The 22363-nt window shown below is 53.9% G+C and overlaps 8 protein-coding genes across 8 annotated transcripts; 4 read left to right on the top strand and 4 right to left on the bottom strand.

The window, feature by feature from the left end:
- Positions 1-2067: 2067 nt before the first annotated feature.
- PHACADRAFT_58554 (uncharacterized protein) lies at positions 2068-2310 on the top strand (the record flags this gene model as incomplete). Its single annotated transcript, XM_007392989.1, has 1 exon — positions 2068-2310. A coding segment is annotated over one exon (243 nt), but the record flags the coding sequence as incomplete, so codon positions are not given.
- A 3287-nt stretch (positions 2311-5597) lies between these two features.
- PHACADRAFT_138942 (uncharacterized protein) lies at positions 5598-6283 on the top strand (the record flags this gene model as incomplete). Its single annotated transcript, XM_007392988.1, has 1 exon — positions 5598-6283. The coding sequence occupies exon 1, from the start codon at positions 5681-5683 to the stop codon at positions 6281-6283; it is 603 nt and encodes a 200-aa protein (XP_007393050.1). The 5' UTR covers positions 5598-5680.
- Positions 6270-9203, bottom strand: PHACADRAFT_170914 (uncharacterized protein). The gene is made up of 15 exons (XM_007392987.1): positions 8831-9203; positions 8702-8756; positions 8379-8652; positions 8315-8328; positions 8200-8261; positions 8090-8151; positions 7983-8031; positions 7839-7930; positions 7620-7786; positions 7429-7567; positions 7235-7372; positions 7148-7177; positions 7028-7096; positions 6874-6970; positions 6270-6820 (listed from the first exon to the last, which is right to left on the bottom strand). Exons 1-15 carry the CDS (start codon positions 9009-9011, stop codon positions 6591-6593), a joined length of 1659 nt encoding a protein of 552 aa, XP_007393049.1. The 5' UTR covers positions 9012-9203; the 3' UTR covers positions 6270-6590.
- A 583-nt stretch (positions 9204-9786) lies between these two features.
- PHACADRAFT_192839 (uncharacterized protein) lies at positions 9787-12104 on the bottom strand (the record flags this gene model as incomplete). The annotated part of the gene is made up of 12 exons (XM_007392986.1): positions 9787-9810; positions 9871-10076; positions 10132-10228; positions 10277-10375; positions 10427-10870; positions 10920-11060; positions 11115-11176; positions 11241-11302; positions 11350-11363; positions 11443-11716; positions 11766-11820; positions 11885-12104. The coding sequence occupies 12 exons, from the start codon at positions 12102-12104 to the stop codon at positions 9787-9789; spliced, it is 1698 nt and encodes a 565-aa protein (XP_007393048.1).
- A 504-nt stretch (positions 12105-12608) lies between these two features.
- PHACADRAFT_170913 (uncharacterized protein) lies at positions 12609-14385 on the bottom strand (the record flags this gene model as incomplete). Its single annotated transcript, XM_007392985.1, has 8 exons — positions 12609-12814; positions 12867-13104; positions 13156-13312; positions 13365-13619; positions 13668-13750; positions 13803-13933; positions 14227-14324; positions 14379-14385. The coding sequence occupies 8 exons, from the start codon at positions 14383-14385 to the stop codon at positions 12791-12793; spliced, it is 993 nt and encodes a 330-aa protein (XP_007393047.1). The 3' UTR covers positions 12609-12790.
- Positions 14386-15271: 886 nt separating this feature from the next.
- PHACADRAFT_182158 (uncharacterized protein) lies at positions 15272-16395 on the top strand (the record flags this gene model as incomplete). Its single annotated transcript, XM_007392984.1, has 6 exons — positions 15272-15466; positions 15521-15609; positions 15689-15953; positions 16021-16035; positions 16057-16133; positions 16215-16395. Exons 1-6 carry the CDS (start codon positions 15308-15310, stop codon positions 16393-16395), a joined length of 786 nt encoding a protein of 261 aa, XP_007393046.1. The 5' UTR covers positions 15272-15307.
- Positions 16396-17270: 875 nt separating this feature from the next.
- On the top strand, positions 17271-19636 carry PHACADRAFT_251491 (uncharacterized protein). Its single transcript, XM_007392983.1, has 12 exons — positions 17271-17773; positions 17830-17855; positions 17914-18033; positions 18087-18139; positions 18194-18255; positions 18315-18412; positions 18466-18568; positions 18681-18821; positions 18879-18894; positions 18956-18998; positions 19059-19097; positions 19154-19636. Exons 4-12 carry the CDS (start codon positions 18114-18116, stop codon positions 19448-19450), a joined length of 825 nt encoding a protein of 274 aa, XP_007393045.1. The 5' UTR covers positions 17271-17773; positions 17830-17855; positions 17914-18033; positions 18087-18113; the 3' UTR covers positions 19451-19636.
- On the bottom strand, positions 19636-22277 carry PHACADRAFT_251488 (uncharacterized protein; the record flags this gene model as incomplete). The annotated part of the gene is made up of 3 exons (XM_007392982.1): positions 19636-20401; positions 20453-20839; positions 20894-22277. The coding sequence occupies 3 exons, from the start codon at positions 22275-22277 to the stop codon at positions 20196-20198; spliced, it is 1977 nt and encodes a 658-aa protein (XP_007393044.1). The 3' UTR covers positions 19636-20195.
- Between the last annotated feature and the right edge of the window lie 86 nt (positions 22278-22363).

Here is a 22363-nt window from a genome sequence, read left to right as displayed (position 1 = left end):
GTGCGACCGGTGCACGAGATGGCGCATTGCCTCAGCCTCTCTGGCCACGCGAAACGTAATGGCGAGTTCGTTGCATGTCCGGACGAAGGCTCTCGCGACGCGACGCAACGGCTGCATGTGCACACGGATGGAGCGGCCGCGCTGATTTGCGTCCGGGAAATGAGATAGCACCCGCTGAGGTTTCTATCGATGGGGCTGTCGCGACGGGAGCTCGCTGCGACTTCGTGAAGGCTGTGTCGGGCTGCCCGAATTAACGTTATGTTAGTTATTCCTGTGCCGCGTACGTCCTCGTGTTCGTGCCCGCGTTTCCTGATCCGCTGCGCTTGCACAGATGTCTCGTTCATGCAAGAGGCGGAGCAAGTCATCTGCGTCTCGGAGCACGATCCGTAGGTATGTTTGGTATCCGTACGCACGGTTAGTACGCGGGACGATCATCAGTTTGACATCGAGCCGCGGGCACAAGACCATGATAGGTATGCAGCACAAGGTGCAGCGGATAGTGCGCGCGCGTTTTGACACCAGGGCTGACAGAGGATCCTCTGTGGGCCGTCGGAGGGCAGGGTCTAACGAAGGATACGAAGGCCGATTGCCTTCGATTGAGATCCGAAGACGTAGGAACACCATAGAAAGTACCCGTGAGCCGACAAGGGGGCGGAAGCGACGAACCGCCAGCAGCTCTCTTCGAGGTTGCCTTTCTGGTATGTCAAAGAGGACCGCTACGTCCGGGGAGAAGATGGACTGCGGACGGCTCAAGTTTAGGTGTATGATCCGCAACCGCAATATTTCCTTGTCCGTCTTTTCGATGCACCGATGGAAGAGGATAGCGCAAAGCAGCACACAACGTATATTTCATTTCCGCACGCAAAGCATATGACATATGTCCAGTGCAAGAACACGACGCACCGCGCGCAAGCCCGAGGCTGCACAGCGGATGCGGAGGACGAAGCGCAAAGTCCGAGCAGGGAGTGCAACGCGCGAGCAGCGTGGCGGGGCCGCAAAGCGCACTGGCCAGACAATCCTGCACGAGTTGCCATTTGGCGTAGTGTGGAAGCGAGGGCGGGGCGGTGCACGAGGGTGCATGTGCGCGGCTGCGGTACGTCCGGGGAGCGTAATCGCGGAGCTTTAAATGAGACATTTTGCGGCACGAGGTGTGGACAATGCTCGGGGAGAGGAGTCTCGTTCGCAGGCAGGAGGAGGTTGGGCGGAGACAAACGAGGCACGGGTGACTGTGCGTGGGTGGGGAAATGGAAGGGGATGTGGGAGATAACGTTGGGAGCGCATGAGAGTGCGCCTCTGGGACCAATAGAGGATCGAACGAAGGCAGTCCGGCGGAGAGCGAGGACGAGGAGAACAATAAAGACTGTTTGTCATTATTTGGACACACAATGGAGGGCACTCACTCTCTGATTCGACCGCTCGCCCCGATTTGGGTTTAGAGCACGCCAGCGCCTCCAGCCCGAGAACGCGACCGTCCAGATTTCTGTGAGATCAAGCGCAATACAGGGCCATGGCATCCCTCGGCGGAACCTCATCTCGCCCTAAGCTTATAAAGTCCACTCCGTATTGTCTTGCCCCTCCGTCCTCCTCTCGCGCAATTGTTCTCCTCCTCGGGGCCTCAGAGCCACTCCCCTCCTGCACCTCCAGGAGTTCTTGTCCCTATTATCCAGCCTCGAGGGAGCCAGCCTCGCGTCACCCATTTCCTATTCTTGCATACCTCTCCTATCACGAGAACAATCATGCCTGCCCTTCGCACTCGCGACACTGCATCACGAAGTAAGTGCTTCCCTCCGCCGCAGCGCTCAGGATAGACACTCATCTGCAACGTGTCCAGCACTCGAAGTTACGACAGCGATAGACGAACCACTCACCCCGACAGTAGCCATCTTTTCCCCGACGCCGCGCGCCTTCACTTTCCCTCAGCATGACCCACCGCCATTCGCTTCCCCGTCTAGTTCGCCCTTCGAGCCCGACCTCAAGTCCATACGATCCACACCACCCCCGCAGCGTGCACTCTCCCCCGCCTCCTCACTAGGCTCAGAAACTTCATCCATGTTCTCGACTCCTTCCACGGCGACGTCCTCGCAGGCTTCGCATCGGCGGCGTAGATCGACCGTCAGCGATAACGAGCGGAGGCCGAAGAGGGGCGACGAGGACTACATTAAGCGTCCCGAAAATGCGTTCATCCTCTTCCGCCGCAAATGCTGCGAGGACCGCAACCAGGCGCAGGAGGATCCCGAGGATCCTGCTGCGGCGCCTGCCAAGAAGCAGCGACAGGCAGACCTCTCCAAGGCTATCAGCCAGCAGTGGAAGGGCTTGTCGTCGGAGGAGAGGCAGTACTGGGAAGACCTGGCGAAGGAAAAGAAGAAGCAGCACGAGGATATGTATCCCAACTATGTCTACCGCCCACAGCGGGTCAAGAAGACGAAGAAGGGCAAGGGGAAGAAGGCGGACGGCGAGGGGGAAGGCGAGCCGGGTATCTCGTTCATCATGCCTGTTCCATCACCTCCTCGTAGTCTCAGCCGCGGTGCGAACATCAGTCAGGGTCGCCGCGCGTGCTCTGCGCCGACGCCCCCGCCTGCGTTCCAGACCATACAGCTCCCAACTGTCTTCATGCCTTCATGCCCGCCATCCCCGACAGGAATCCCACGTATCAGCCGGAGGTCGTCATATGTGCCATCACCTAGCGAAGCGGATCCATCGACGCACTTTGAGTATATGCCCCAAGACGCTGTCCTCCCGCCCTCGTTCCAGCGACCCCAATTCAACGCAGTGGTGGGTCTTGCATTTCATTTTCGTGTGTAATGATTGGTCTGACGTAGCTCCGCAGCAGCGCTTTGATTCGTTCCAGCCCTTCCAGTGGGACAATCAGAGCCCGTTCGGAAACAAGGCGAGCGGCGTACCTTTGCAGTCCCTCACCATCCCGCGCGACTCGCAATCGTACAACGACCTAGTCTCTCCCGTAGAGTCTGTAGCTTCTGGCATGTTCTCTCCTGTGGACACGATCGCTTCGTCGATGTCGTCAGCATCGTCACATTGCGGGCCGTACACGCCCGCGGACAGCCTTTCTATGAACGTGCTGTCGATGAACCAGCACGCAAACCAGCCCGCACCTGGATGCGTGCCCGAGAACGTCGACGACGACGGTCTCACCGCCGAGCTTGGCTACGGTGGTTACTCCTGGCCGACGCAGGCCCTCTGGCCTGACCCGTCCGAGGTGATCATCGCCGACGACTTTGACCTGTCGTCCATTCCGCCCATCCAACTGGGCACGACGATGCCAGACCAGCCCCCGTCGGGCTACGACAGCGAAGAGGCTGCGTACGCGATGATGTCCGAATCGAACGCTTACCCCGAGCCCGGGTCCGACCAAGACCCCTTCGCCTGCATGTTCACAAACTTTCCTGGCGGTAATGGCGGCGGCGTGACCTGGTGATGAATCGGTCAACGTGCGCGGGCGTTCGTTGACGGACATTATGTATTCCTATTTCTTCCCTTCACGCCCCTTGAACTCTGTATCAAAATCTGCGCACACGAGGGTTTTACTGTTGTACTCACTTTGGCTGGAGATCTGTTGTACATCCTCTTTGGTTATTCCACCACTTCATGCACTTCTGTTGTACTTTTACTTCTTCACCGCAGCTGTACCACCGCATCTTCCCGCACCCATGTGTTAGTATCATCCTCACACTTTCTGCGCAACCCTCATTGCCCAGCCATACACACCCTTCATAGCCCTCCCAGTCCGCATACCCACCTCCTCTTGCATACCGCAGCACCCCACTCGCATTGCTGTTGACATTATTTGGTTGTTCTTACCAGCCTAGTTAGAGAGTGATATCGCATCACACCACGTTAAGGATGTAGTCGTCGTCGATGAATCGAACCACGATGTTTTAACGAGAAGCCAATGGATTACGAGGCTGTGGAAGTTGAAGCGAGAGAGCGACAGCGGCGACCGACAGGTAACGGCGCGGTGTCCTGTCGTCACGTCATTATGTAAGCACGCTCTGATCCCCTCATTGAGCGACCCCCATGGAGCCGACCACCACTTTGCTTGGGGACCATGAACGTGTTCTGACTTGACATTTGCTACATCGCTGCCGAACTTAGCACACTCAGCTAGAGGACAAAGTATGTAAGTCCTAGCGAAGGTGTCGCCCAGCACTGTCTCTGCGAACATCGCGCATGGACGACGCGGTCAACGTGATTGAACGTATCAGCACTATGAGGGTGTACAAGCTACTGGCAGAGCTTGCCATCTCACATTCAGCTTAGCTTTCTGTCTGTTGAGTGACGCAGAGGTCCTCGACTTCAAAGCCTTCTCGAAGTACGTACTCGGCCTCTCCCTGGAAATTACAGCAGGATTAACGTGGGAGAGAAGTTGTAGCCTACACCGTATCTCTGCGGGTACCTAACGCCTATTCGTGTCTTTCAAGTTGCAGTAAATGGGTATATGCAAGCACCCCGTCTATGTTCCGACCCAGCTCTTGGCCGTGTTCAAGCTCGTCATCAATCTCCGCCCTTCCTTCCCTGCTTCTTTGCTCTTCATGTCTCCCTTTCCCACCGTCTGTACGCGTCCTTAAGGGCACATGTCTCGGTGTACTACTCTAGAAGCGTACAGGTTTCGGGTGGAAGCGGAACAAGGTTGCACAACATGCACCCCATGAAGTACTTCCCAGCATCCACATCGCCGCCTTTCGCGCGACGCATTGCCATGAGGCTGCCCATACCTTCCACCAGAAAATGGGACAATATTCGCTTGTGCAGCACGTCCCACTCCGCCGTCTGGCCCTGGTCTAGTTCGCGCCTCATGCAGCATGCCGAGGTTGCACAATAGCCCGAAATCGATATCTTTAATACACGTGTAGGGTGGCCCAGCGATTTGCAGGCGCACAGAAACGTTAAAGAGGTCCAGTGTTGTGGTTTATTCCGAGATTACTAGAATATTTTTGGCAGGAGAAGGCCAGTCGCCAGTGCAATTCACTCAGCTTACGACCAGTCGCGCCACTGCAACTCCGAGCTGAGGTGTGCTGGACTTCCAGTCGTGCGTTATCCTTCTGTTAGATTTGGGTCTCTTTTCGCACCATTTGGGGGGAACGAGGAAGATTACGCCGTACGCGTAGACAATATCGCGGCGCTCGACTTGCGCATCACGTGCCACTGGTGCCGAAAGCTGGCGCTTGAAAGTAGGCTCCTGTCTCGCTCCCGACTCAATACAACTTCTCCATACTTCCTCGTTGTATACAATTTCCAGTCCCGTTATGACCTCATGTTCTCGTACCGACCCATCGCCGGCTGAACCACGAAAACATGAAGCACGGATGTCCGATGGTGATTGGGGTGCGAAGATGTTTGCCCGGGATCCGGACAATCTTGACTCTGTCGATATGCAATCGAAAGAGACACGGAGCCACTATAGACAGTGTCAGAAATGTGCGTGTACATTTTAATTTTGAGTGTTTGAGGAATGGACCCATCGCACAGGTTGGAAACGGAAGGCTGAGGGGGCACGACTGATGGTCTGCTCGTCGTGTAAGATAACAGCCTACTGTGTCAGTTCCCTCCTTATTTCGCCACCGTCCTTCTCGCTGACGCGAATTTACAGAGTCTGCAATGTCAAAAGGCAGATTGGCAATTCCACAAGCGAGCCTGCAAGACCAATCGTGAGTATCGTGAAGCTATGGCTCTCCAGGATGAGCTCGAACGTCTGGAGAGCTACGTCTCCGGAACGCGGCCGCGACCCTCGAGTCTCCAAGTAAACCAGGAGATGGGCGAGTTCCTGAAGCGATTCCGACCGGTGATCTGCCAGGCGAGTTACAGGTGTTTCGGCGTGCAACAAGGCAACACGGACGCGTGGAAGCACAACGTCTTCGTTATGCGTATCGTGCGCATGGAGGACCCGCCAGCCGACTCGAAGCCGTGGGCACGCTACCGCGTCTCGGACGCGAAGAGCGTGCCAATTACGAAGCTCGTGCGCAAGATAGGTGAAGACGCTCTCCGACCGACCCTCAAGCAGGGCGAAGTCTACCACGAGGAGAACGTGCGCGTCGGTTGCATCGGTACGATCATGACCTTCCTTGAGTGCGTCAGTACCGGGCATCAGATACGGGTGGTGTCTTGGGCAGGATACGGGCCCAACGCATGGGATGACGATGTCCCCTGTGCAGATTGGAAAACTTCGTTAATCAATGCGGTGGAAAAGGTGTCTTCGAAGGGACTGCAATCTAAGTACGTGTCGATCCAATCAAGGTATCGCCCATCGTTTGACCATTTCCTTAGGTAAACTTTCGAAAAATTTGGCTTTTCGCTTCTCGCGTGTCATACTCTCCCATATCTACTACATGCTCTCGATTACAGTTTTATCTCGGTAAGCCTCGAAGGGTCTTCGCCTCATTCTACCTCATTTACATCATCCCAGGACACTCGTAATGTAGCCTTAGATTCCCAAAACAGTGTCAAAGACACCGATTTATAGTACACGTATACGCCCAGCCCCAAACGCAGCATACCCGGATGTCCCCAAGCCAATCCTACTATTCGGCTTTTCTTCGTGAGAACTACAAGGATATCGCATCAATACTGAACGAGGCCTACGTAAAAACCGAATGACGTACTCGTGTAATGACTGTCCCGTCGGCCAATGTCTCTTTTCGCGGGACGAGCTCGTAGCCGAAGACCTTCGGAAGAAGGATGCGCCATCCCGCCCAGTACAAGACACCAGCGAACATGACTGCGATGCCGACCAAGCAGTATAGGTAGTATGGCAGCGGCGGCGTATCGCCAACGCCGTTCGCGGGCCTGAGGAAAGGCGCGACGAGCACTATAATTCCCGGTGAGTCGCGAGTCCTCCGAGTTGCATCGGAGAATACGTACGGAACGTTGCCGCTGCTAGGAAGAATACAGCTAGCGGCCACCATACTTTGAAGGGTCGGTGCACGTGGGGCTTTTTCCATCTGAGCCAGAAGAGACCCTGTGTACAGTTCGTCAGACAAGCGTAATAGAAGGACGCTACTGTGTCAGCACGTACCAGGACGATGAAAAAGTTGATAATCTGGCCAGGATAACCTTCGACGTCAAGGATGAAGGGGTATGCGATCTGATAGACGGTGAGCAGTTCGCATAAAGATACGTGTGTATAAACACTTACGTTAGGCGGAGGGGCAAGAATGACAATCACCTTTCGTTTGATTCTCCATTAGGCATTCCTTTAGGCCGATGGGAAACAGGTACTCACAGACGGGATAAGGTGGACAATTAGTCCTGGGAGTGGAGACTTGCCCGTCGGCCAATTTGACGCCCAGAAGCGACTGCCGAAGGGCAGAGGAATGCCCTCCTTGGCGAGCTCCTGGTTCACCCGAGCCGCAGCGAAGGTCTAATGCGGCGTTTTCAGCAACCAAATGTCGTAACGAGCGGGAAGCTTATGCGTACTATACTAACGACGTTGCCGAGCGCGCTGAGCGCAACGAAGACGGTGAGGGCCTTCTGGGCTTTCGTACCGAACACATTGTGGAAGAACAGAGAAGCGACGGTTACGCCGGTATTCTGGATCTCTTCCTTCGAGGCGGCGCTGGAGGCAGTATCAGATTAAGCGCATACATCCATTCAGCTGGGCGACGTACGCAAAGTAAGCTACGTTGGCCAGCAAGTACAGCACCGCACAAATACCGAGTCCGAGCGGGCCAGCAATCTTGAGCGTCCGGACCGGGTTCTTGACATTGTTCAAGACGTAGTTCACGTTCGACCATCCCGCATACGCATTCAACACTTTGAATGTCGCCGTCGCATACTATCGTTCGACTTAGCACAAAAGCCTGCAGGGCTGTGTACGCGGCACTCACGTCGTTCGAGCTGTGTGAGCTGCCAGCAAAAGCATGACGGAAGTTGACGAACGGGTCCTTCACTCTCGTGTGATCGCCAAGGACGACCCAGCCTGTCGCACGCTGTCAGCAACGGCTGAGGAAGGAAGATGGATGGGAATGTACCGCTGATGACTACGAAGAGTAGGATGACAATCTTGAAGACGCTGAGACCCTGCACACCAAAAATGTATCAGGGAATGGTAGCATGGTAACATATATATGCTAGTCACATTCATGACGTAGACACCGAGGCGCGGTGTAATACCATGGAGGAGTGTCACAAAGAATATCACTTGCATCAAGTTAGCAACTCTGCGACCGCTGAGAACAGCAGACATACCGCCCAAGGCAATGCCTCTTTCCGCCCATTCCGTAGCCTCCTTCCCTGCAGCTTCCAAAATGCTAGAAGAAGTAGCTTGTTAGCCAGATCTTCTCGTTCAGACGAGATTACCCACTTGCTAGCGAACACCTGCCACCTCCATGAGTTGTGTTCGGGACCGAGGTGATAAGGTTACTCACAATACACCCCGATGCAGTGAAGCCCAGCAGGATGGCATTGGCGGCAAAGATGACGGTTGCGAGATACCTAGGTTTTGTGTACACGGCCTCGAGATAGACTTTTTCGCCTCCGCTGCGCGGGTACATCGTGCCAAACTCGAGCCAAATGAACAGACCGCAGAACGAGAGTATGAAGCCGAGCACCCAGAGCATCAGGGAAGCACCGACGGATCCGACGGACCCGAGGATTGACGATGGTGTTGAGAAGATGCCCGTGCCAATGATCCGTCCTACGCTAGAATGGGGTCAGCAAAGGAGCTGATTGGCGTTTGGCTTAGACGTACATGAGAAGGGTGCAACTGAACACGCCGAGATGGCGACCCATTCCACCGGCAGCATCTGTGTAGACGTCGAAGCTCGTCAGCGCGTCTCCATGGATAAACCCTGGATTTCCTGAACTTGAGGGACCTCACCTTCCTCTAGAGTCAAGTCCCCAGGGCTGATGTTCTCCGCCTCTCGGATGGCGGACACAGAATCGGCGTCTTTGTCGTGGAAGCCCTTCTCGGACCCAGAGGTACTAGGGTTTGGGCTCTTTTGGACGTCGGCGGCTCCGTCCTGCTGGCGGGACGGAAGGAAGCTTGACCACGACGGCATGGCTGCGACAGGGTGGGTGAAGGTGGCGACTGTCCCGTCAGCCAGAGAAGCATGCCCGCAATCTTATATGCACGAGCGTTCTGAGCTTTTATCCGGATAGAAGTCCCCCTTCTGGAGCAGGAAGACATCACGAGCGCTGCGTTATCGCCATATTGCACCATTGGCAGTTTTGGCTGTGCATCACGCCAGGGCCGACGTTCAGGGCGGAGGAAGCTGGCTCGCTAAACGCACCTGATGCGACAAGCATGGTCTCCTGCAAAAACTTTTGATGTGCTCAAGACGACTGGACGATTCTCGGGCGGCTTAGCACTCACGGTCTCGGTTGGCCATTAAGAAAAGAAGTATGATGTAAGTTCGCGCACGCTATCGGTACTCGGGGTGGCGCCTTTCTGTTCCTCATCACGGCGTAGGTGGTCCTCCGCCAGTGCTCGTTAGCATTTTAGCGACATGAAACGGCATAGCGCGGTGGAAACCAGTGCAGCAGAGAGCCACTTACAATCACGTGTCGTCAAAGAGCGACACTTAGCGAGATCAGGAGCAAAAGTTGCCGGAAGCGACATAGAAGTTCGATCAACCTTGCCTGCAACCTTGGTCGTTCAGCGGACAAACTTGCTTGACATATGCTCACAGGCACAGCCAACACCAGAGCTGAAAAATTTAATGTTGAAATCGTCTATCTAGTCTATGAGTGACTACCGCTGCTCGCGCGCGAATAATTGTTTTGAATGTGGACGTGATTATAGCATTTTACCAACAGTACACTGATATATAGCAGCTAATTTAGTTTCTTGTGTTCGTACTGCAACGCAAACAAATTTAGCAAGACTTCTCGAATGCACGAGCACGAGAAGAAACATACTACAATGAGCACAGTTCCGTCTGACAGTGTTTCCTTGACCGGGACGAGCTTGTACCTGAAACCCCACGGAAGGATCTTCTTCCACATAGCCCAGTACCATACGGCGAAGGCCATTAAGGCCCAGCCGGTGACAGCGTACATATAGTACGGGATGGGCGGAGTATCACCGACGCCGTTGGCGGGGCGGATGAAAGGCGCAACAAGCACTGTTAGCCGCGATCAGAAACAACATCGCGATGGGAAGATGGGCCCGGAACTTACGGAAGACGCAGGAAGCTAAGAAGACAAATGCGAAAGGCAGAAAGACTTTGAAAGGTCGGGTGACGTCGGGCCTCTTCCAGCGCAGCCAGAATAGCGCCTTAAGCGTGATCAGTCGCAGCGCGCTTGAAAAACGATGTGTACTTACGAAGACGACCAGGGTGTTGATAATTTGGATGGGGTAGCCCTCTAAATCCAGGATGAAGGGGTAAGCAACGTTGGGCGGAGGGGCAATCATGATGACAGCCTAGGTCGTTCGGTGAGATTAGTATGTCACGCAAGAAGTGACGGTACGCACCGAAGGAATGAGATGGAGAATGAGACCCGGGAAGGGTGACTTCTTCGTCGGCCAGTTCGACGCCCAGAAGCGGTTACCGAACGGGAGGGCGAGACCCTCCTTCGCCAGCTCTTGGTTGATACGGCAACACGAGAATGTAACCGACAGCACGTTGCCGAGAGCGCTGAGCGCGACGAAGACGGTGAGGGCCTTCTGTGCCTGAGGGCCGAAGACCTTACCGAAGAAGAGCGACGCGACGGTGACACCGCTGTTAAGGATTTCCTCCTTGCTCGCGGCACCGAAATAGGCGATGTTCGCAAAAAGGTAGAAGAAGGCACAGATGCCGAGGCCAAGCGGACCTGCAATCTTGAGCGTACGGATCGGGTTCTTGACGTTATTCAGGACGTAGTTGAGGTTCGTCCAGCCCGCATAGGCGAAGAGAATTTTAAAGAGCGCAGTGGCGTACTGAAGGCGGCGTCAGCACGGTGGTGGTTGAGATAAGATGAAGACGCACATCGTTGCTACTATGAGAACTACCTGCGAAGGCGTTTCGGAAATTGATGTGAGGGTCCGTGACCTTCGTGTGCCCGGCGAGGACGGCCCAGCCGCTGACAGCGACGAAAACCAAGATAACAATTTTGACAACACCGAGGGCCTTCAGGGAAAGTCAGCAACTGCATACATTGTACCTGCACATATGATGACTTACGTTCATGACGAGCAATCCAAAACGAGGCACAATACCGTGGCTAAAGGCGGCAAAGGCAATCACTACGTAGAGAACGCGTTGCATTACTCGGAAAGATCCTTGACGACGGTACTGAATCCAACATACCGCCTAGGCCGATCCCTCGTGAGGTCCAACGCCCGGCTTCATGACCTGCAGCAACAAGAATGCTACGAGATTCAGTAAGTAGTCCGCAGCTAGGAAATGGAAGACTCACTTCTCAGCGAAGACCTGGCCAAATGAAGGCCGCAATAGACACATAATCGTTAGATATTAGATCCACCAATAGGTGAGAATCACGGATGCATACGATGCTGTTCGAAGCACTGAAACCAAGCAGGATGACCTGGGTGGCGAACACCATAGTCATGAGGTGCTTCGGGCGCGGGAATGCGGCCTCGAGGTAATTCTTCTCTCCACCGCTGCGCGGGAACATCGTACCGAGCTCGAGCCAGATGAAGAGGCCGAAGAACGAGATGATGAAGCCAAGGGCCCACAGACATAGTGAAGCGCCAACGGACCCGACGGAGCCCAGGATGGAGGACGGCGTCGAGAAAATCCCTGTACCAATGACACGACCGACGCTGATATTGCTGTCAGCCAGGAAACTGCGCTAAAAGGTGGAGAACGCACATTAGGAGGGTGCAACTGAAGACACCGAGGTGACGGCCCATGCCTCCGGCGGCGTCTAATGAATAAACGCGTCAGAGAAAAAAAACAAAAGCGTGATGAACGGCTTCGGCGCGCGGTACCCTCATCCAAGGTCAAGTCGCCAACTTCGATGCTATTTTTCTCAGCAGCGCCTCCTTCGAATCCCTCGAACTTGCCTGAGCCAACAGGAGATGTAGGACGGGAAAGTTCCGTTTTCTTCTCGGGTTGGGCATCGTATACGAGAGAAGGCGAGGTTGGAGGCACAGACGTTGGGTTTTCGTTGCTCCCATACTTTCCAAAGACTTTTGCCACGAATGACATTTTGTATCGACACCAACACGGACTGCGATGGGAGGGGAAGGGAAAAGAAGAGAGACGGACCAAGAGGTGTCCACGACCTAGAACTCGCGCACATATAATCGACCGCTTCGTGCTGTAGAACGTTCTGCAGAATTTTACGCTTCTTTCGACCGCGTATTTGACAGAGCACAGAGGCAGAACTTTCCGTCACACGGTTCGGGCACTCGCAATGAGATGCCACAATTGCACAACCTGCAAGTTTGAGCGTCTAAAGCGCAAAAGCGGCCTCGGTACCGGAGATACGAATTTGAAAGGTGCTCACAGAAGGACTACAGGGAGCAGCCCAGATCCGATTGCAAACCTTTTTCAGGCACCTGCAATGGCGACATTGCGGGATTTGCAAAGCCGACCTTCTTTATGGTGGCACCTACCGTGACCTACGGCCTTCCGGCCAATCATCTCGCGGTCTGAAAGTCAGTAGATGAACAACTTCCCGGGATCGTCTCGTGGTCTAGGGCTAGTAAAATTAGCGGATGAACAACTCCTCGGATAACGGGGATGACGCGCTGCACCACGAAGATTCATGCGCCACGCAGCCCAGCTCATCGGAGAACGAAGGAGACCACAACCGTATGGCCAGGAGAAGAGCTGAGGAAAGACATCCTCATACGCATCGCGATGAACACAAGCATGATACAGTGATACGACTAGTTACCCGTCCAGCCCTTGGGCTAGAGCACAATCAGTCAACAAGCGTGGAACGGCGACTTTGCATGTGCGCACCTTAACCTCGTCCCCTGCGTTCCGGATGTACACACTTGGCCTCTCTGCCGCCTTGGCTCCCTCTTCGCCCTCATCCCAGGCGTAGCTGACACCGACTGCAAGCTTTGTACCATCGCAGTTGAATGCGATTGAAGGCACTGCGGAGTGATACTTCGGGTACTGACGCAGACGCTTCTTCAGCTTGTGGTCCCAGATAGACACCGTGCCGTCGGAACCGGCGGAAGCAAAAGTGTTGTATCTGTAGAGGCGTTGGCCCTGAAAGTATGCGCCAATAAACTAGAGCACTTACACCGGATGGAATGCAAGGGAGTTGACGGGCCATACGTGATCGACGTCGTCAATAGTCTGGCGGTGACACTTGAAGGCGTACTTCTTCTCCTGCGCTTCGGGACTGGGATCAAAGTATTCAACTGCAATCCGCCCTTCCACGGAAGCGGTGGCATAGCCTACGCTCCACATTAGCGTCGTGCCTCGAAAACGGCCAAAGCGCGCACGTACCCTGACCGTCCGTCATACATGCCAACGCTCGTGTCAAGAATTTCAAGCTGCTCTCGCGGCTCTGCGTCGGGGTGTTCATATTCCTGATATCGTAGATGTGGAATAGGCGGCTGGCCATCGCAATGACGAGAGTGTGATTGACAAGGTCCATGTGGTAGATCCGCTCTGGCAGGGAAGCGGACGATTGCTGTGCATTCGCGGCCCTTGGATCCCAGAAGCGTACAGTTCGGTCCCATGAGCCCGTAATAAGCGAGCCTAGGAGCAACGTGAGAGCGCATGGGAACTGAATGCGTAGAAACGTACTGAAATCTTTAGACCAGTTCATGCTTGAGATGGTGTCCGAATGTTGACCCAGGTTGTTGATCTTTTCCGTGTTAAATTCCAGCCTACAGAGTGCTTAATGCCATGCACAAAACCTAAGGGCAGGTGTGTACGCACTCCCGGACAGAAGTGTCCAATCCCCCGCTAAACGCACGTTCGCCGTCGGCGAAAGCACAGGCAAGAATAGCCGCTCGATGGTCGAATTTAGTTTTCTGTTCATTCGTTTCGACATCGTAAAGTCGCACTGTCTGGCAAATGAAATCAGCACATTATTGTGGAACGCAGACTGCGGACAGGCGTGCTGGTCAAAACGTGGTCTGGTACGCACATTGACACTGAAGCGGTCGATCAAGGCTGCGCTAAGATAGCCAGAAGACCCTCACGACCGATCTAGGTGGAAGACACTGGCACCAGACGTTAGAAAAAGCACAGCACCAGGGAACAAGAGCACAGCTGAACGACCACACGGAGGATAGTGACTGGGTGAGGTTGCGACCTGACGCCATGATCCGCGCCCGTCCGCATAATAAAAAGGACTTACAGTATCCCAGGATGCGACTAGCAGATTTGTCGGGCTTGTAGGCGAGAAACGGACTTGGGAGATGCCGTCAAACGGGGGAGTGCTGAGCTCAATCTGATCTACACAACGATGTCAATGAGCCAGCCATAGCAGTTTCATATGTATTTCCTTACCAGCCATAGCTATAGGCAGGCGTATAAGGGAGTGTCAGTGTTAAGACGAAAGTCGCTGGAAGACAGCGTCGTTGTGCGCGAATTGCACTTGATTGTTTGGTATTATTTGCGTTCCCCCTTCTTTCCTATTCTGGAAGAAAGCCAAAAGGTTGGATCAACACAGAGCTTTGGTACGCCGCCCAGGGTTGCATGCGTCTTCGGAATTTGAACGATATCCGACCATCCTCTTCTATAAAGGCACTGCACTGCACATTGAGGCTTGACAACGACAGAGCGTGATATTGCCGGAACCTCAGCGACTCTGGGAGCCTGGATGTGGCCATGTCGTACGTACTATATAAGGTATCTGCAGAATCCGCTGAACGACACTCGACATTCGTATCTGGCACCTGCATGACCAGTTCATACCTTCAATATGACGCCTTTTGACTGGTCTGCGGCACTGCAGTCCGAGGAACTCAAATAGACTTTTCCTTGATCGTTGTAATATTCCCGTGCTGATATGGACTATCGTTTCCTTAGCACGAAAATGTTCTTCGCCGTTTCAAGTGAGTTTATTTCATGTATCCACTCGTTGCGGGACTAGACTCGATTTGAATTCTTTCCCTAGCGCTATCCATATATGAATACATCATCGCCTTTCCCTTGGAAGTGGAAACGGTGTGGAAGAGAAAGGCAACCGCGATGTCCATAGTCTTGCTCGGGATTCATTGGACTCTGCTTTTTGGAGCTGCAGGTTATCTACTTCTTGCCTTTCGGCTGTCACCTGAGGTAAATTACGACCAGCAATTCTTTAAAGCGTTTAGTCTAACTTGTTTCAGAGGTCAGACGAGTTCCTCACATTTTCGATAGCAAAAACTGACAGATCATGCGCCAGTTGCGCCGCGGCGTGGTGGATATGTGATGTAGTGGAATTGATTGGCTACATTATGCTTGGTTGTACGTTTGCAGATGCTTGCTGGTCGGAGGTGCCTGTGTATATCTGGACAGTGTACACGTCGCTCAAGACCTCTGCCATATGGGGTGGCAATAAGATCCTGTTCGCTGCAAGTTTCTTCTTGAGCCTAACCCCCGTCCTGACAGATATCGTACGTGTCCTCAGTAATGCATGTGATCACAGCACTGACGGATCCGTATGATAGCTCGAAACAGCAGATTATCGTAACGCCTACTCGCTCCAATTCCGATGTTATGGTCGTCCACCGTCGACAAGTCTTCGCAGCTACATGATGTGAGTCCTCTCTCATCGTACTACGACCATTCACCAATGCCAAGCCACCAGCTGTAAGTGAACACGTCCCTCGCCGCAGTATTTGTGTCAGGATTCAATTTGACTCGCATGGCATTCAAGCCGCTCGTGCCACTTGCGCCGTGCTGCTGCTGCAAGACATTCTTATTTTGAGCCTAACACTTGCGAAGACGCTGCATCAATGGTGGATTACCAGAGGCCTAGGATTTTCATTTTCGATTACGACATCTATACTGCGTGGCGGTGCGTCTATTGTGCTGCATGCCGTCGCGCCTCCAAATTTAAAGCGCTTGTATAGGAACGGTGCACTTTCTGTGCGTATGCATGTGTGTTCCTGCGCCGCACTACTGGCATCATGCAACCAGCATATTAATATCTCTTATTGTTATTTAGATGGGCATTGTCGGGGTCTGTGCTTGGTAGTTCTAGCTTAGAGAAACTCTGACCCATTTACAACAGTTCAATGGGATCATGGAGGAAGTTCTTTCCCCCTCCTTGTTGCGATTGTACGTCGAAGCACATGTACCCCTGAGGCTTCCCTTGTACTCATTTTGACATTTTCCGTTCCAGCCTCTCATCCTCTCTAGCCGCCTGATCATGGAGCTCCGTACGCTTTTGCAGGACTCTGACAGCTTTAACGTCCCGAGCGCGGCGCAGAGTCGGATCTATTTTCACCGTTCTATCAGGGAAGTTGAGCAATCGCTGAGCCTTCTGAACAGCACATTTGACGATCGTCTTCAAGCTGGGCCCGCTGAGGAGGGCTTATGAGCGCAGGACGCTTGCTCGGACTACAGGGTATTCTATAAAGATATCTGTGGAACATTTATACGCTGTATCGACGTGCCAATGATCTGCTGAGTTTTCCGAGAGATACTTTTCTGTCGTGCCTTCCTTGGCCCATTAGCGGTCAGCGATTTTCAAGGTCCCAAAATTTTCCCGCTTCAGGTCTCGCGACCTCTGCCACCGCAGCTTTCAGTGACCAGGCTCTTCAACGACTACTTAGAAAGTACCCAGTGCGATACTCAGCTTTCTATTCACGGACCTTGCCAAGCATTCCCGCAGACATGACTCTTCAAAGCAGCTCACATAATTGACGAGGGTCGCGGCGTGTGCTGGGCTGAAGGGAAAGTGATGATGTCGTCTAGTAACGAAGAGAGATACTATACTTTCTCGACCTGACCGACTCACGGGAACTTCGCCCAAATGGATTTTTCTGGCAACTCCCCAAAACCTCCATTAATTGAAAAAAATATTGGAGAGGTTAGCGGCATACCGATACGATGCGTGGCCGCCGGTCAGGTTGAAAAAGTATAGTATGAACCTGAGCTACAGTGCGTCGTGGTCTGGCAGTCGCTGATTTGTCAAGCCTTCTGAACTGCCCATTGAACCACTGTCTCGAGCCTGTGGGCAATGAATGATTTTTTTAAAGCATTATATGAGGCTATAAATTGGACCTTCACCGTTTATAATTTTATTCTCTTAACCTTCCGAATGGGCCCCTGTGCGATGCGATGCGGTTTAAGGTTTTCGAGGTCCCGGGAATTTCCGCATTAGGCTGTCTGACACTGTCTGACCTCTGTCACCTCCGACAACTTCTTGCACTCCCCCTCCACGACAGCTGCACTCTATGGCTAGCGCTCAGAGAGCGTTCAACGCAATATTTAGTCCTCGATACGTCTAAGCCTGCTTGATTCACTAGACGTGATTAGCTGACTCTTCGAAGCAATTTGCACGCGAATCTGTAACGGCGGTGGGATCACGGAGCGGCATGTCTACCAGCCACTCCATCACTCCTAGTCCTCGCCTTGACAAAGCATACGCGGGCCAAAGAAGCGGTTTCTATTTCCTCTCTTCCCAGCTCGTAGATTGGTGCCTAGCTATTTGCTTCGCGAAATAGGCAGGCTTTGTCTTGGGTGACGCCGGCGCCGTCACCTTAGCTGGTTTTGATAGTGCCGCGAGTCGGTTACCGCCACCTTGTACTTTCAGTATATCATGTTAGGCCCCTCAAGAGCCTATCTTACGGTATATACGAAGGCATTCAAGAGAATGGGCTTGCTTCCACTCCCTCACGAACTGTTGGCCTTCGCACAAACGCCGTAGCGATGTCGGACTTCGATGTTACGTTCCATCGAGCCATGTTCAACGCGTATGTGTCAACGTCGTGCCCCTGCGGCTCGCAATAATGCTATCTACTTTCGCCAGCGCCGTAGTCAACCTTTCTGTCTCAGGTTCGCTCCATTAGGCCCAATCGATTATTTCATATTCTCCTCCTGACTCGCTCTCCAGTATTGGTCGCATACGAATACGCTGTCACAATTCCGCAGGAGATTGAGACCATATGGAAAAGAAGAAAGAACGTAACCTCTTTCCTTCTGTTAATGATCCGGTGGACCATGGTTATTCTGGGTGTGTGCTACTTCTTGCAGCCTATACAGTATTCAGACCTGGTGAGTTAACAGCAATCGGCCTAGAGAGTTGAATTGGCGATGCTGAAATTGCTGATTGTGCAGGCGTAAGTTGTATACTTATTGCAATGCCTGGGAAATGGACTTATATTTTAATATAGGTGCTCCATAAGGCTAAGGATCGAAACTTATGCTTCGATACTTGGTTGGGCCGAAGTGGACCGTGAGCAAATCTTTTCTCAGTTTCCTTTGATCCGAGATCTTACTTTGACGCTACGAAAGTTTTCATCGCACTCAGAATATCTGCGGTCTGGGGTTACAGCCGCTCGCTGTTTGTCATTGTCTTTATATTAGGTGTCACACCGGTTATCACCAACTCAGTAGGGCGTATTCACTACTTGGCGAGACTTTGCGCTAACGGGATGACACAAAGATGTCTGCGTCAATTACCCTACCTGCATATTCGCCCGATGTGTCCGGATGTTTCGTCACGCTCACTCGCAGCATATCTGACTTCAAACGCAAATATGCCATGTAAGTCAAATTTGAATTATATAAATATAGTGCTCTGTGTGCTAACGTAATGAACTAGATGTAAGATGTTACGGTCTGCTTCCTGTAGGCCAACCATTGACCATGACACTTCAGGCGCTTATCTGACGCGGAGCATGCTCATACTTCAAGATGTCGTTGTGCTCGCCGCAACGTGGATAAAAACGTCGCAACAATTTAGAATTGCCCGGCGAAGCAACCTTGCCATCTCGTTGTCGATGTGTCTTCTTCGTGATGGTAGGTCGCTGATTGCGCTCTTGTTTCACTTGGGTGCTGACTAGAGTCGCACCCTAGGAACTGCATACTTCGTGTGAGTCTTGTCGGATAACCAGTCAACTGCAGATAGCTGGCTAAAAATGCAATCTGCCCAGCGTACTTCTCATCCTTAACGCCACTCAGATGGCTATCTTCGCCGTACGTGAACTGGCCGCCTTTCTGCCAGTCAGGACAATAAGACTAACTCCCATCTTCCAGTCAGAGGGCGAACAGCTGAGCGCCTTGCTCTCCGTGATGGTCTGTCCACGTCCTTCACAAGACCATGAGCCTCGTTAACAGCAAACCTTTGACAGCCCCTCATCCTCACGAACCGCTTCATGATGAACCTGCGCAAGCTCGGCAGCCGCATCAATGAGGATACCGAGGCGCAACAGTGGTCGCAGTTCTCGAGTGTGGCTTTCAACCCAGCGACGACCGCGCTTGTCGGAAATATCGGCGAGTGCTTGGACCTTAGCAACGACTCCTCGGACGGATTCGGGCACCGCGAGTGGTATGAGCTCGACGAGGTCGAGTCCAGCTCGGACGACAGCACACTCGAGATCGGATTCTCGAGCACCGGCGCGGTGTACGAAGGCGCATCCGCCGCGTGAAGGGCACCTGCATGGAATCTGTATCAGTACTAGCAGCGAGGCCGCTGCCTGTATGGGCGATATAGATAACTTGCGATAGATCAGCCCAATCCCGTAGTCATATTGTATCGATAGCACTCACTCTCCCTGTATCACACCGGACAGCATGTGGCTTTTGGCGCGCAGAGCGCGAATATCTATTCACTTGCAAAATCAATCTTTATTCGCGGAAGCAAACAGAAACTCTGGCAGGCGTAGCTACAAGCTACGACGACAACTCGAAAACCGGACGCGAAAGCCTAGCGCGTCAGGGTAAAACCGATGAGAAAAGACGCATGATGGTTGGGCTCGCAAGTCAAAGAGCGCGGACGGTGCGTGCGTGGTGGCGCGGGGCGTAGCACTCGCGTAGGCAATTTTATCCAGTAAAAGTGTGTCGTTGAGTGCAAGCTGAGCGCGCCGCGTGCGTTGCCGAAAAGTGTGTCCGCTCTCTCCCAACCTGATACGTGCGTCTGCGAGACTTGAAGACGAGAGAGACGAGAGAATGGGAGGTGGCGACTCATGCGGGCCGTGCCGGAGCCGGATGGGGTACTTGAATGCGAGAGCAGGGAGACAACGATGGTGTGAGAAAGACGAGAATCGTGATGCAAGGCGAGGACTGAGAGCGACGAAGAGCAGAGTAGCGATAGCGAGAATGGAAATCAAAGGGGCGCAGAGGACCAGGCCTCAGCGCGGCAGCCGGGAACGCGGTCCCCGGGCTGGGGCAAACTCAGAAATGCGAACGGAGCTGGTGGTGGCGGCCAAAGTGCTTAGAGCGCTTCGTGGAGCGCTTTGCTGCGCTGCTGCCGTTGAGTGTGTAGAGGCTCAGGGTCCAGCTGCCACCGCACTTCTCCTTGGGCGCGCCGCTGCATGTCATGTAGCATGCGGGGCCAGTGGTGACCTGCTGGCCAAGACCATTCTGGAACGAGTCACCACCTGGAAGGCCGTTTGAGTGCAGGCTCTAGACACACGAGGAGGGTGACTCACAGTAGCACTCGTCGCCATACTCAATACCGGCCATAGTGAAACCCTTCTGCGCACAAGTCGTCTGGCACATTGCGGTCGTCAAAGACGACGAGGTGAACGAGTAGCCTGTGAGGGCACGAGCGGAGCCGTCCTGGACACATCCGGCGGAAGTCCAGGTGCCAGACGCAGATGAGGAGCCAGAGGCGCTGTTGTTGGCGGGGACCGAGGCGGCAGGAGCAGGGGCGGACGAGGTAGACGCAGAGGAAGCAGGCGCAGCGCCGTTGAGTGTGTAGAGGCTCAGCGTCCAGCTGCCACCACAGTTCTCGTTGGGCGCACCATTGCAGGTCATGTAGCACGCGGGGCCGGTGGTGACCTGCTGGCCAAGACCGTTCTCAAACGAGTTACCGCCTAGAATGTCATATCAACATGAGCTGTAAACATCACACAAAGATAACGACTCACAGTAGCATTCATCGCCGTATTCAATACCGGCCATCGTGAAGCCCTTTTGCGCGCAGGTCGACTGGCACGTCGCGGTTGTCATGGACGATGAGGTGAAGCTGTAGCCAGTTAGGGCACGGGAGGGGCCGTCCTGGACACAGCCTGCGGAGGCCCATGAGCCAGAGGATGAACCAGAAGCCGGTGCAGCGGAGGAAGCCGAAGCGGGCACAGCGGAGACGGAGGCCGTGACCGAAGACGGCGTGGGGGCAGCCAAAATTTGGGAAGTAGGGATGGCAGAGGAGGAGGCTGGGAGAGAGACGGCCGAAGAAGAGGCCGGGAGAGGGACGGCCGAGGATGAGAGAACGGGGACGGGTGTCGAGTTGGGAGCGGCCGAAGAGGAGATGGAGACGGGAGCACCACCAGCCTTCAGGAGCTCGAGCCTCTGCGGGCCGCCGCACTTCTCATACTCTGGGTTACCCGCACAGGGAGTGCTGCAATCGTACCAGTTCGTCACGCTCCCATTCGCTCCATTCGAAAACGAGCTCCCGCAGTAGCACTCGTCACCAAACTCGACGCCCGCATATGTATATCCCTTGCTTCCACAGAAGCCCGCACAGAAGTTCACAGTCATGTTCGGCGACGTCGTCGACGCGCCCGTCAGTGCACGCCCATTCGTGCCCTCAGCGATGCAGCCAACGTCCGTCCATCCCGGAGTGAGTGTCGCCACAGGGTTGAAGAACCCGGGCGTGACCGAATTAGGGCAGCTCGCCTCCGTAGAGAAGTCCGTCCGCACGGGGTTGCATCCAGGAAGCGCCGAGATCTGGTCGCCGAGTCCGACATCCTCGTCAACGACTTGAGCATCCAGAGTGCATGCTGACGCGGCATCCTCATTGATGTACGGTACAAGAACCTGGCACAGAGTGATGTCACCGTTCATGTTGTGGCAGTTGTCGACCGAGTCCTGCAGCACAGACTGATTCCATCCCATCAGGAAGTCCGCGTGGTACGTCAGACCAGTCGGGTCGCCGGTGGACAGGGCGTAGGCTCCCTGGCCCCAGTAGTTGAAGTTGCTGACCGGCACAATCTGCTCGTAGAATATCGCGACGGTGTGGACTGGGTGCGACTCGGGACAGTGGCCACCGTCGTAGGTGTCGACGGGATAGGCCATGTGTGACTTGTGGTCGGAGCTGTCGAGGTTGACGCCATCCCAGCACTGGGGGAAGAAGACCTGGAGGCGGATGCCGTCCTGACACATGTTGATGTCGGGGAAGTTGATGTCCTGGCGCTGAGCGTAAGCGGGGTTGTTGGAGACAGTTCCGCTGTAGTCGAGGCAGACGAAGCTGATTGCCTGGTCAGCGAAGTTTGAGGCGTTGTAGGTGTCGCGTGTAGGGCTTCCAGCGACCATCTGAAATCAGCATGTCAATATCAAGCTCAAAACGTTTCATGATTATCTCTGAGATGACAACATGCCATCGAGCCGCAGACCCAGCG

Source organism: Phanerochaete carnosa, assembly GCF_000300595.1.
Source record: "Phanerochaete carnosa HHB-10118-sp unplaced genomic scaffold PHACAscaffold_3, whole genome shotgun sequence".
NCBI lineage: Eukaryota > Fungi > Basidiomycota > Agaricomycetes > Polyporales > Phanerochaetaceae > Phanerochaete > Phanerochaete carnosa.
The sequence above is the reverse complement of the archived record's forward strand: the minus strand, read 5'-3'. Positions and strand labels throughout refer to the sequence as shown.